Consider the following 13,712-nt stretch of genomic DNA (forward strand, 5'->3'; position numbering starts at 1 on the left):
CCCAGCCCTGGGGCCCAGAGCCCCCCCCTCACGGCCCCCCCCCAGCCCTGGGGCCCAGAGCCCCCCCCTCACGGCCCCCCCCAGCCCTGGGGCCCAGAGCCCCCCCCTCACGGCCCCCCCCAGCCCTGGGGCCCAGAGCCCCCCCCTCACGGCCCCCCCCAGCCCTGGGGCCCAGAGCCCCCCCTCACGGCCCCCCCCAGCCCTGGGGCCCAGAGCCCCCCCCTCACGGCCCCCCCCCAGCCCTGGGGCCCAGAGCCCCCCCCTCACGGCCCCCCCCCAGCCCTGGGGCCCAGAGCCCCCCCCTCACGGCCCCCCCCCAGCCCTGGGGCCCAGAGCCCCCCCCTCACGGCCCCCCCCAGCCCTGGGGCCCAGAGCCCCCCTCACGGCCCCCCCCAGCCCTGGGGCCCAGAGCCCCCCCTCACAGCCTCCCCCAGCCCTGGGGCCCAGAGCCCCCCCTCACAGCCTCCCCCAGCCCTGGGGCCCAGAGCCCCCCCCCGCGGGGCCCCACGTCACCCACCAGGCCGCAGCGCGCCCCCCCCGCCCGCTCCATGGCGGCTCCACGAGTCCCGCGCGCCGCGCCGCTGCTGCTCCTCACACCACGTGCGAGAGGTCAGAGGTCACGGCGCCCCGCCCCCCAGGCAGCGCTCTCCCGGGCCAGGCCGCACCGCGGCGCGCGGCTGAGAAAGACGTTCCGGGCCCAGCCGGACTGGGGTCAGGGGTCAAAGGTTATTGGAGCCATTGGCGCACGCGCTTGCTACCTCGTTCGGAACGCCCAAGGTGCTGCGCGCCGGGCGCATGCGCGGCAGTCCAGCCGGGCAGCGAGCGCAGGCGCAGAGCTCCACGGCCGGCGGCCGGACGCGCGCGAAAGCATAAACCGCGCATGCGCGGCGCGCTGGGCCTGTCGCGGGCGGGGGGGAGGCGAGGGAAGCCGGCGCATGCGCGCCGCTGGCTCGGAAGGGGGCTTGGTCGGGAGGCGTCCCAAGATGGCGGCGGCCATGCTGGGCTCCGCGGGGCGCCGTGCGCAGGCCGCGGCCGGGCCCCAGGGCGGGGGGCGGCGGCGCTAGCGAGCATGGAGGGCCCGGGCGCGGCGGCGGGGGCGGGCGGCAGCAACGTGCCCGCCTTCCTCACCAAGCTGTGGACCCTGGTGGAGGACCCCGACACCGACCCGCTCATCTGCTGGAGCCCGGTGAGTGCGGCGCACCCGCGGAACTCCTCGCCGCAGGGCGCGCGGGACAGCCCGGGAGGGGGACCCCGCTGTCAGGCCGAGCGCCGGGCGAGCCCGCTTGGAAATGGGGTTGCAGCCGCTCCTGCCGGTGCGGGCCCCTGGCTTAGACCGGCCCCTTGCAGGCGGGTCTGGGAGCCCCACAGGCGGCGAGTAATCGCTGGAGCTTGATCCTGTCGAAACCCTTTTTAAACCAGTCAGTATGGTTCCACGGAGGAGCTTTGTAATCATGGCTATTTCCATACAACTCCAAGTGCTGGTGTCCTACCAGTGTCGAGATGCCTTATACTGGTGTGTGTTATTCCCCTTCTTCATGGGAGTTACTATAAGCGCCAGCATAACTAGGTGCACGCTGTAGCAGTGGGTAGTTAAATTGGTATCTCTTGCATGGGTAGACAAACCTTTGTACAGCTGTATCTCCTAAACAGTAGTAGGAGTAAAGAGGTTGTTTTTCTTCTGGGTATAGCATTGGTGCGACTGCAGCTGTACTACTGTGTCCAGTTGAGGTGTCCTCAATTCAAGAAGGATGTTGTTAAATTGGAGAGCGATCAGAGAGGAGCTGTGAGAGCGATCAATGGATTAGAAAACATTCCCTATAGTAACAGACTCAAGAAGCTCGGTCTTTTTGCTTAACAAAGAAGTTGAAAGAGTGACTTGATCACCATCTGTAAAAACCTACATGGGAAATGATTAACAGGGAGGCCATGTCTGCAATAGCCAACTTAAAGTGGGGCAGGTGTGTGTCCGTAATATCCCTCCTGTGTCTCTGTAATATCCATTATGTGGCTGCACTATGGTGGCAGAAGAGAGCTTTCCTATTAACATAAAAAAACACTTCTATGAGGTGTGGTAGCTGTGTTGGGCGTGGTGTTCCTGTCTGTGTAACTTATGTAGTTCACGAGTCTGGTTTTTTACACCCGAGGCAACATAAGGTATACCAACAAAAGTAATCGTGTAGGCATGGTCTGAGTTTAATGAACCATTGAAACACATTACCAAGGGTCTTGGTGGAGTCTCCATCCTGGCTAATTTTTACATCAAGATTGGCTGTTTTTCCTAAATTTCTGCTTTGGGCATTACTTTGGGAACTTCTCTGTTGTGTTATATAGGAGATCAGAGTGGTCTCTTTGCTTTGTAACCTATGAAGCAGGTGAGATAAATCCCATATTTTGTGTTCTCTTCATGAACAAGGGCTTCCATGCGAATGAGAGTTGTGGCTTTTATATGAAAAGTGACAGTGTCCGGAAGTAGTGAAGTAGAGCCTTTCAAAGGAAATTCTGTGGCAGCCAACATGTTTCTTGGAGTTCAAAGAAAGGATGCCTCCTCGTTCCTTGGTATTTAATTTAACAGAATGAACAAGCACAAAAGTTTGCATTTTCTGTAAGTTAAATGTTTCATGTTCTTTTCAGAAACTCAGTCTGTAAACTACAGTATTGTATCTAAGGTCTTAAGGGAAATCCTAAATTTCTATTGTTAATGTTGACAAGTGTGGGGAGAAAAATGTCATCCAGAAGATTGACTTTGTGTGAGGAATAGACAGCTTGTGCAGGTGTGGCTGCTCTCTACCAATTTCTGTTTGTCTGCTGCATACTCTGGTATCTTGTAGCTAATGTAGTGTTGTAGCTGAGATACGCATCCCAACTTCACAGAACAGCCAGACTGGGTCAGACCAAAGGTCCATCTAGCCCAGTGTCCTGTCTACGGACAAGTGCCAATGCCAGATGTCCAGAGGGAGGGAACATAACAGGGAATCATCATGTGATCCCTCTCCTGTCATCCATTTCCACATGAACAGAGGCTGGGGACACCATTCCTACCCATCCTGGCTAATAGCCATTGATGGACCCAACCTCCATGAATCTATCTTGCTCTTTTTTGAACCCTGTTAAAGTTCTAGCCTTCGCCGCATCCTCTGGCGAGGAGTTCCACAAGCTGACTGTGCTCTGAGTGAAGAAAAACTTCCTTTTGTTTGTTTTAAACCTGCTGCCTATTAATTCCATTTGGTGACCCCTAGTTCTTATATTGTGGGAACAAGTAAATAACTTTTCCTTATTCACTTTCTCCACACCACTCGTGATTTTATAGACCTCTACCATATCCCCCTCCCCTAGTTTCCTCTTTTCTAAGATGAAAAGTCCCAGTCTTTTTAATCTCTCTTCATATGTGATCCATTCCGAACCCCTCATCATCTTTGTTGCCCTTTTCTGAAACTTTTCCAATGCCTTTTTGAGACGGGCCGACCACATCTGTACACAGTGTTCAAAATGAGAATGTACCCTGGTTTTATAGAGAGGCAATAAGATATTCTCTGTCTTCTTCTCTGTCCCTTTTTAAATTATTCCTAACATTGTTTGCTTTTTTGACTGCCGCTGCACACTGAGTGGATGTTTTCAGAGAAATTCCCACAATGACTCCAAAATCTCTTGAGTAGTTGTAGCTAAATTAGTCCCCATCATATTGTACGTGTAGTTGGGATTATGTTTTCCAATGTGCATTGCTTTACATTTTTCAACATTACATTTCATTTGCCATTTTGTTGCCAAATCACTTGGTTTGGTGAGATTTTTTTCGAAGCTCTTCACTGTCTGCTTTGGTCTTTACTATCTTGAGCCGTTCGGTATCATCTGCAAATGTTGCCACCTCCCTGTTTACCCCTTTCTCTAGATCATTTATAAATAAGTTGAATAGGATTGGTCCCAGTACAGACCCTTGAGGGACACCACTAGTTACCTCTCTCCATTTGGAAAACTTGCCATTTATTCCTACCCTTTGTTTCCTGGCTTTTAACCAGTTACCAATACATGAAAGGACCTTCCTGCTTATCCCATGACAACTTACTATACTTGAAAGCCTTTGGTGAGGGACTTTGCCTGTGCTGGCTGTCACACTTGCACAACCCTCCACTCACACCACACAATTGTGCAGAGCGTCAGACAAGATTCATAGTTAGTAGAAGACACCACCTAATTTGTGATGCAGACCAGGGGTACAGTTTCATTGGTGTAATACTAACAGGAAGCAAGGCCTTACAATAAACATCTAATCATGAGAGACGGAGAGAGAAAAGTTACAGAACTTACAAGCAAGTCATTATACATCACACTTATAGTCTTAGAAGCAATACTAAAATACCCATTTTTGCGACGTGGCGAAGTGCTTGTTGATCACCGATCTTGCATTTATCCAGTAAGAGGCGGTAGTGGGATGTTGGTTATTTGGACACTTACTGCCATATGACTGATTCCCGTGAGTGTATTGCTGAGAGTGATAACATTGCTGCATTAAAACAGGAGCAGTTTTGTTCAGCAATTTCTGCCTGGCTTGGAAATGGTACAACTGGCATATACAGATTTGGAGAAAAGTCTCTTTGACAAAGGCTACAGGTGGCAGATCTGTCTTGAGCGGATGGTTGGTTCAGTGTGTGGGTGGCAGCGGCTTGTTATATGGGTCAAATGACGTGATCGGTTTCTTTAACTTGTTGGGATTCCCTCTGAAACCTTTTTCACTCAGTTTATCCAGAAACGCCTTCTTGGGTTCTGGGAGATCACGTCCTCTGCTTCCCTGGGATCCAGTAAGCTCCGTTTGACTCCAGATTTCATCACGCAGGTTCTTTTATTTGGCCTCTAGCCAGGATCAGCAACCTTTTCAAACCAAAGAGCCAAACTACATCAGAATTCAGAACAAGTGGCCAACAGCGAGTCAGTGTAAGAATGCCCATTTGTATGACTGAAAATATACAACTTAATATTATTGCTAATTGACATGATGATTAATAGCATTAACAAAACATTGTGCTCAGACATTATTTAATGGGGCTGCTGCTGGGGGTGCAGTTTGGGGGGGTGCAGGAGTCAGGGTTAAGGTGATGGGGGCAGAGGGTTGGGGAGTGCAGGGGCAGGGCAGCACTGGAGCCAGGCAGTGGAGGGGGAGGCACTGGAGCCAGGTTACCTTACTTGGCTGAGGCTGAGCTACTGCACCTGGTTATCAGTGGTTGGACAAGGGGCTGGACAAGGAGTGCCACAGTTGGATTGTGGCCTCCCCTCCTACCCATGGCACAGCAGGAGGGGGGCCACCAGCAGCCCTTCCTGCAGCCGGATGGGGGCCAGGCCATGGGGCCTGCCCTAGCTTCGGGGCTGGTGACAGCATGCTGTAGCCAAATGGGGGCTGGGCCCTAATTGGGCCTTCTTGGAAAGGCTGCCGCAGCCAGTCCATTCTAGCAGTTGTGGGACCGCCACGGCTGGGCTGCAGGGTCTGCCCAGGAACAGTGACTGGGGACAGACTGTGGGCCACTGCGGCCAGGTGGAGGCATGTGCTGCTGTCAGCAGCTTTCAGTATCCCAGCTTGGAGCGCGCACGCATCCCCTACAGTGCGCCCTCGGCTGGCCCTTGAAACGAGTAGAGTCCCCAGCCGGTGTGGGGCGGGGCGCGGCCCCTGGCGCGGGGCGGGGCACAACCTCGCTTTCCCTTCTGCCTAGGAGTGAAATAGACAGAGACTGTATTGACCTGAGTAATTGCACGTTTTAAAATTGAGTTTTTCATTTGACTTTAAAAAGTTGTGTGTGTTTTGGGAGTGGCAAGGGCCGTATTTGGCCGGAGAGCCCTAGGTTGCTGATCGCAGGCTTGTAGCAAAGCCACACTGAGTAGATTGCACTGAAGCATAGCAGGTGGGTGTAGGACATGTCTGAAGCTGCCCAGAAAACCTCTTCCCGTGTGTGTGTGTGTGTGTGTGTGTGTGTGTGTGTGTGCGCGCGCGCGTGTACATTACATTGCAGCGTGTGGTTTTGGATGGGTTGCTTAGAAGGAACCGCTCGTTATGCCTCATGCTCTGTCAGTGCATTGTCCACTCGTGACCTAGTCTTTCCCTCCCCTTGCGGGCTAGGATGGTTCCCTGGGGCTCTCCCTTTTCTCTCAGCTGGCCCCCATGGTGCCGCCTTAGTCCACTGACCTGTGCGTCTCTTATTTAGCAGATGCTCTGTATTCAGCCTAATGATCTGTTTACCTCCCTGATTCTGCCCTTCAAACAAGTCCTCCCTTCAGCTGCTAATTACTCAGGCAGCCGCCACATGGTTCTGGACCCTGCAAGGGCTTCAGAACCGCTTGTGAGAACCCCTAAGCAGAAGGATGTTCAGACCTATTCCCAATCTGTCAGTCTCTTTCAGTCTGAATCCCCCTGCATTGACCGTCTCAGCCAGTGGCTCTGGCACTGTGGGGTCGTCCAGTGGCAAGTGGCAGAGTGGGGTCGTCCTTGGTTCTATATCGGTGTCCAAAATGTTTATCCGTTCCCCGCCATGCTGGGCTTGGTGGCTGTGTGGGTTAAGTTCTTTGCTGTGCTTGCAAGCAAGAACTAGAGAACTTTCCCCTTTTCCGCCTGCCAGTGAAAACTTGTCTGCTCGGCCGTGGGCGCTGACCATCTGAATGTCACGTTTGTGGAGCCGGGCTGGCTCCTCGTCGGGACGTTAGAGGTTACCCGGCCAACCGATCAGCTGATGCTTATTGATGAATGTTACCTGTTAAATGCGGGCGGCCTGCCTGGGGAGCTGGCAGGCCGGCTCAGTCCTGGCACGTGCCTGGTCCCGGCAGCTTGCCCGGCTGCGGCTCTGCATCTGAACTTGGAGCCGGCACCGCATGCGGGACTAGGGATGTAACCGCACTGGTTACATGGTTAACGAGGAGCCTCCGCTTACCGCCTACTGTGAGTGGTTACGGACAGGCTCCCGTCCCGCACCCGGGGAACCAGCTACCACCTCGTGCTGCTGGATCTGGATCCGAGCCTGCAGTGTGGGGTGGCAGCCTGGCGCTAGTGCCCCACGCCGCTGCCTCTGGATCACGGGGAGCTGGCTGTGGGGGCGTGCAACCAGTGACCTTTTCAACAGTTACCCCACGACCCCCTTTCTACCATCCCTCACTGGGACTGACCCAGCCTGGTGACCAGCGGCAGATTTAGGGCAGGGCGAGCGGGGCGGCTTCCCGAGGCCCCGCGCATGCGCTGTGGCGCCACGGCACATGTGCCGTGTCAAAGGGGGGGCCCCGCGAAATGTCACTGCCTGGGGCCCCGCGACACTCTCATCCGCCCCTACTTGTGACCCCTGTTCAAATGCAGAGCCTGCAGTGGGCTGGGTCACATCCCCAGGCTAAAGCAATGGCTCTCCGTGTAACCGATAGGCGATTGCACAGTTGGGGACCTCTCTAGTAGGGATGTGAAAAGTTAACCGGTAAGCCTCGCTCTGAACGGATGAGCCTTTCCGGTGAGGGTTAACCGGTGGGGGCGGAGCACCCCTGCCCGCCCCTGTTTAATCGCGGCTAATGGGATCTGACTTGCCTAGCTCCTACTGGCACCGACGACAGTTTTTCTGTCCGGTGCTGAACTAAGCACGCGCTGGACGAGAGTCTTGTGTTCTGGATTTGAAATGCTGGCCCCAGTAGGCTTGGGCTGAGAAGGTACTTTCTAACCGTTTCATTACTACGGGCTCATCATGATCCAAACCCGCTCACGTTGGGTTGAACCCTGATAGATCGTTGCTTTCATTTCAGGACCAAGACCTTAACACAGAGATAACAATTGAATTCCTGTACACACCCACCGTAGAGATGCTCTGGAGTTGGTCTTCTATTTCCGAACTGCTTGTGTGGGAAAGGCTGAGGCTCTTGGCCACAGCGATCTAGCCTCCTGTTCCCTCCAGCTAGGATGACTGTGCTTCGGTTTTCTGGGTGCTGAATTTGAAGACTGCGCTATTTGGAGCCTGTGCGCTGAGTGGCTGCGAAGACATTGGGTTTGTGTTCTCAAGCAGGGGGGCGATAGTGTACATGGTTAACCCAGGGGCCTGTGCTCATTGGTTAACCTTCAAAGTTACATGCAGTCTGCTCTCCCCAGGCTCCCGGAGAGCCGCCCCCCACGTGGAACCGTAGAATCGCTGAAATTCAGCCTTACACGTTTGCATAAATACATGCATGTTGACGTCTCTAGTCTCGAGTGCTTTGCATGGCTCCTGGGTAGGGTCCGATTCCGGCTTCAGATCTTGCTTTGCAGAGTAGCGCTAAGTGACGGGTCAAACCGCAGCTCCGTTCAAAAGCAAACATCCGCCTCCGAACAGTCACTTCCCTTGGGCAGTGCCGGGCGCTGGGGGTAAAAGCGCCCTTTGCCAAGGGGGCGCAGCGAGGTAGCAGGCGGCCGCAGGGTCTGACTCGCTGCTCAGCGTTCCCCTCTCAAACCGTTTCCGCTGTAAGAATGACACTTGGAACACTGCCAACCCTGTTCCCTAATCGACTCCTGCCACCCCCGATATTTATTTCAGTTTGACAGCCAATCAAGTGCATTCCTGCCCCCCGCAGAGATTTTACCCCAGGACGGGAGAGGCCTCCTCTGGACTTTATCCCTGTGGCCAGCCCAGTCAGTGGGGCAGACAGGCCCTAAGGACTTCACTACCCATCCGCCTGGCACAGCAGCGCCGGGCAGCGCTGTAAAACGGCTGGGGTGGATTTCACGCTGTCGACGCCCCGAATAGCATTTGGAAACGAGGGCGCTGTCCAGCCGAGAGCACAGACGCCGTGTGGGTCTCACCGGTGGAGGACACGGGAGGTCGTTTGAAAGCTGGGTCACTTGGCCAAAGAGCGCAGCAATCTGATCTGGAATAAAGCTCATTCCAGAGCCTCCTGCCGCCTGGCTATTTTTACTGCTCTGCTATTGTAGTTGCCAATCTTGTCCAGCTACCTTCTGAGTACGTCGCCATCTTTATTCCTCCTCCTCCGCTGTACAGTGGTTCTCGGTGTGGAATTTGCTAGCATGTGGGGAGGACAAAATCTTGTGTGAACTTTAAATTGTCCATTTCAATACGTTCTTTCCTCTCTGGCTCCAGGGACTTCTGTGTTCATCTCTGTATCTTCAGGCCAATTAGATAACTAAGGCTTAGTGACTGTCCGGTGTTAGGGGAGATTTACACGTTGGCTGTCTGGTCTTCAGAGTGGTCTGATTTTATTTTTTTTAAAGAAATATGTAGAAATGCACTTTGCAGGCCAGCTGCCTGTGTGCACGGCAGAGCTCATCTGCTTGCTTTGGCAAATGACCACAGAGAAAGCTGCATTTTCAGAGGCAGTGCATCTGAGGGAGGGTGAGACCTGTATTGCAGCAGAGCGGGTGTCTGTTGTAAATTTGGGTCACTTGGCTTCAACAACAGCGGTTCTAGGTACTCAGTCACTCTCTGGCTTGAATGATCTGGAACCTCCAGGGAGTATGAGCTAGGGTCGGCGTCTGGGTTCTAGGGACGTTAAAATGAACACGAATGGTTCAGCTCCATTTAGGGTGATGCTTACCGGGTAACCAGTTAACGGACCCTTTTGCATCCCTAATGACTAACGATCTTTCATTCTGAGAGTCCAGAGTTTGAAACGCTTCGGGGGGGAGCCAAGTTAGTCTGTAACAGGAAAAACTTCAACAACAAATAGTCCTGCAGCTCCTTGGAGAAGAACAAAACATGTCGGTGGGATCTTGAGCTTTCGTGGCTCAGCCGCTTCATCTGAAGAAGTGGGTGGTGCCCAGGAAAGCTCTTGAGCCCATCTGTGTGTTTTGTTACTCTCAGGTGCTGCAGGACTATTTGTTTCAGTTTTTCCAAACTGGAAAAGGTGTCTCGTGAAGCAGGAAAATGAGCATCGCCTTTCTGACCTACCCTGGTACAATAATAGATGACCTAGATTCTGCAGAGCAGAATCCTCTGTCCATAGCGAATGCCCTGCGGGCGGGGTTGCTCCAGCTGGTTTACTCCTTGCACACCAGCGCCAGTAGATTTTTGTGGACCCCCTCTTAGGCTCTGGGGATGGGGCCAAAAATATGGGGGTCAGTGTGTGGGAGGGGGCTTCTTGGAAGCAGGCTTGGGGGGTGGGTTCTGGGAGGGTGCAGGAGAGGGCTGAAGATTGTGGGGGCGGTCTGAGTAGGGTAGGGTGCAGGAGCAAAGAGGGTGGGGAGGCTGGGCAGCAGGGGGTGCAGAGCGGGCTGGGGGTAGGAGGCCTAGGCAATAGAGGGGGCTTAGCAGCTGCAGCTCCCCAGGGGCACACACAGCTCCATGTCCCCCACCACTCCCAGGCGCTACCTCCTGCTGCTCCAATTGTCCACAATTCTGACCAATTGGCGCAGCAGGAGAAAAGCCTTTAGGCATCCCCAGCTGGGGGGGGAGAGCAGCAGCACAAGGAGTCACTTCCTCCCCCCGCCAGGCACAGCCCACAGGTCCAATCTGGCCCCAGCTTGCCTGACTCCAGCCTGTAAGGCTCGGGGGGGCCAGAGGGGCAGTAGGGCTGGAGCGCCTGTGCCAGCTCCTGGATGCTGGGGGGCAAAGCCTTGAGCTTCGGGGCCAGATCCAGGTCAGTCGCGTCCTCCCCCCCCTCCCCCGGATCCACATGTAGAGGGCCTTAAGGTGTGTGGAGGGCCAAGGGGTGGGGGGAGGGCTCCGTGTGGGACAGTCTTGCGCCGGGTTCCAGGTGCAGGGAGAAGGGGACTCTGGAAGGGCCGAGTGAGCAGGGGGCTGTGTGTGGGGTGAGGGGCCAAGCAGAGGAGCTCTGGGTGCCGGTGGCTTAGTGCCAGGGGTGGTTTCCAGGAGCTGGAGGAGTGGGATGTGGTAGGAAGTGGCCTGGGGCAGCTGATTGGGGCTCAGTGGGGCGGGGGTCCAGATGCAGGAGGTGAACAGCAGCTGTAGCCTGGCTGCCTGGCAACCGTGTCCCCAGCCTGGCGGCTCCCCAGGTACGCTGCGATAACAAGGGAGGCGGGCAGAGGGAGCCCAGCCCTGGCCCCTGAGGCGGTGAATTGTCTTCCCCAGCTGCTCCAGACGGCCCCACTGCACCGCTGCCCCGGTGGGAAAGAGTAAAATATGGGGGGGGGGACACTAATTCTGCCCTTGTGGCGTGGTGCAGAATTCCCCCAGGAGTAAATGGCGTAATCCTCACCCTTGCGTGGGCCTTTGCTTCCCACCCTACCGGAGCGCCTGCCTCTGAAGTGAGCTGTGCCGGCCGCCGGCCAGTCCCTCCCAGATGAGTGTTGCTAGACGTGCTCTAGTGCGGTCTCTGCCGGCCCCTTTTGCACTTTCCGGGTACTCTCCTTATTCTTCCACAGAGCCACCGACTTCCACCCAGATGTCCCCTGAAAACTCCCCGCCTGCGGCCCCTCTAAGCCAGCCTGACAGTCGCTTGTCTGTTTCTTGCTGTGTGCTTGTGTTCGTGTTCGAGGTTTTCTTGGGAGTAGTGGAAATATTGTCCCGCTTTCCCTTTGCGTTTCTCACCCGGCGCTCCTGCCTGTCTGTCCCCTTCGCTCTGGGTGAGGTAGCACCTGCATTGGAAGCTTCCTCGGGGCAAGGCGCACGGCTTCGTCGTCTGAGTCCTCCTGCTGAGAGCGTGGCCAGTGTGATAAAGGGTCAAGTGTGCGCGCTCGGAGGGTTTGGGCCCTCGGAAGGGCATTATGCCAGGCTTGGGGGGAACTTTGTCGAAGCTGGTGGGTAGAACAGCTGCCCTTCATTCAGGAGAAACCTGAGAAGCAATGAATCGCCTGTGGAATAAATAATGGAACAGTAGGAACCGCTGCCTAAAACGCGGGCGCAAGCCAGGCTGCTTAGAAGCGGAGCTGCCCGAGCGGGGGGGTGAATGCAAACACAGGAGACGAGGTATTTTGAATGGAGCTGGGATAGCGAGCGGTGCCGCAGAGCGCTAGAGAGTCGCACAGGAGTAGTGGAGCAGGCAGAGGTCCCTTGCACTGTGGCCCTGAGACCCGGAAGAGCTGGCAGAATGCACCGGCCAAGGGACTGCCTGGCACTAAGCAGAGGAGCTCTTCTGTGGAGTCGGGCAGCGTCCAAGGAAACAGGACTTCGTGCACCTCTTTGTGAATAAACGGGATTGCGCTACAGACCCCCTGGCTCAGCTTCTCCTCAAGGAAATAACACCCCCCCCCACCCCGGGCGAGCCCGCTGCCCTGGGGAAGTTAACCCCCCACCCCAGGCGAGCCCGCTGCCCTCGGGAGGTTAAGCGCCCCCCCGGGCTGGCCCGCTGCCCTCGGGAGGTTAAGCGCCCCCCCGGGCTGGCCCGCTGCCTTTCAGATACTCAAGGACAAACCCAGAGGTGACTGAGTGCTCTTCCAAAGAGCAAGGCAATCGATCCTCACAGAAAGGACCCAGGGAAGAACTTACCTGGGAGTCTGTTTTCCCAAAGCCTTCCTTGCAAACTCTCCAGTGCAGCCTTCAGGGTTGCACAGGCCCAAGCCAAGAGGATCAGAATGAGGCCTGCCTTCTGGAAAGCAGGGCCCTCCCGCTGTCTTGGCTTGGACAGCCACAATCGCTGCTCGCAGCCTGCTGGCTGCTGGTCTGTGCGGAAGGTTCATGCTAGGGCTTTAAATGGCTGATGCCTTTTCTTGCATGAGCTGTTGGTCTGAGGCTTGACTTGATGCTGTGCTAAGCAGCACTGACCCTTTAAGTTGTAATTGTGCTATGCAACAAACAGCTGTTCGTCCTTGGAACAGGCCGGTGGGTGGCTTTGCTGTTGGGTGAGGCATGCAACCTGTGCTTTGGAGTGGCCTGCCAAGGAACAGTGGCCTGACCAGCATAACAACACAGAACCTAATTTAGTTTTGAAGTCAGGAGTGTCTACTTTAAAATAGCCTTTAATTTAGCTATTGCACTAAACGGATCGGTGCTTGGCAAATCACCCACTCTCCTTCTCTCTCTTTGGATGGGGCTGCAGAGAGTGAACCAGAAAGGCTAATCCTTTTTTACCATGTAATGATTTGTCAGCAGCTTGGTTTCCACCTGGCATTATTGCTGGATTTCATACTCGGGGGGGATTTTCCTTCCTGACAAAATTCTTTGGTGGTCCCCTCTCGTTCTGCCAGAGTGAAGTAGCTCTTCCTGTTCTGTAGCTAGTGTGTGTTGTGTTGACACTCGTCCCGGCATGGTGTGCCAACAACGTCACAGAAGTGTACTCAATAAAGTTGTCCCACGTCCATCACACCGAACGGTGGGAGTGTCACGTTCCTGGGGCTCTGCTGGTTGAGGCAGGCTGCGCTTTTATTGGTGATGAAGTTACTTTCCGAAACGGCCCACCAAAAATGGCTGACCGCTTCAGGAAGGGAGCAGCCGCATTGCGATTGTCTTGCTAATACCTCCTTTTAAATATGTAGAAGGGTGCCTGTGCCCCCTTCCCCTTGCTGGGCCCTCGGGCAGTACTCGTCGCTCTTCTGCTCCTTGCTTTTGCAAAATACCCTGCGAGTCCTTCATTTCCAGGCAACCCGGCGTGAGCCTTGGCCGAGCGCTGTGTGAGCCCGACAGCCTTGGGATACACTGTGTTTGCAGCTGCTGCAGTCCGAAGCGGGCGCTTGGCTTACTCCTGCATGGCTCTGCGCGCCCCCCAGATGTTTGTTTACCGTGGCTGTAACTGAGGGAGCAGTGGGTGGATTGGGACAAGTTGCAGAAAATGAAAGAACTGGTTTAATTTTTGTAGCCGGCTGAATTTCCCTCCATTCGTAATCC

General features: G+C 55.2%; 2 protein-coding genes across 4 annotated transcripts in view; one reads left to right on the forward strand and one right to left on the reverse strand.

Annotated features, from left to right (window-relative positions):
• The window catches only part of BOP1 (BOP1 ribosomal biogenesis factor), a 56,713-nt gene extending 55,875 nt beyond the window's left edge, over positions 1–838 (reverse strand). Inside the window, exon 1 of one of the 2 annotated variants that reach the window (XM_075916833.1) lies at positions 759–838. In XM_075916833.1, the coding sequence (XP_075772948.1) occupies positions 759–797 (39 nt within the window). In that variant the 5' untranslated portion in view covers positions 798–838. Of the gene's footprint in view, positions 1–517; positions 736–758 lie in introns of those variants that run through there. The other variant, XM_075916834.1, reaches the window with a different exon arrangement.
• Positions 839–945: 107 nt separating this feature from the next.
• Positions 946–13,712, forward strand: part of HSF1 (heat shock transcription factor 1) — a 64,574-nt gene continuing 51,807 nt past the window's right edge. Inside the window, exon 1 of one of the 2 annotated variants that reach the window (XM_075916837.1) lies at positions 946–1,186. In XM_075916837.1, the coding sequence (XP_075772952.1) occupies positions 1,070–1,186 (117 nt within the window). In that variant the 5' untranslated portion in view covers positions 946–1,069. The remainder of the gene's footprint in view (positions 1,187–13,712) is intronic. The other variant, XM_075916836.1, reaches the window with a different exon arrangement.

This window comes from Pelodiscus sinensis, unplaced genomic scaffold (assembly GCF_049634645.1).
Source record: "Pelodiscus sinensis isolate JC-2024 unplaced genomic scaffold, ASM4963464v1 ctg85, whole genome shotgun sequence".
Classification (NCBI taxonomy): domain Eukaryota; kingdom Metazoa; phylum Chordata; order Testudines; family Trionychidae; genus Pelodiscus; species Pelodiscus sinensis.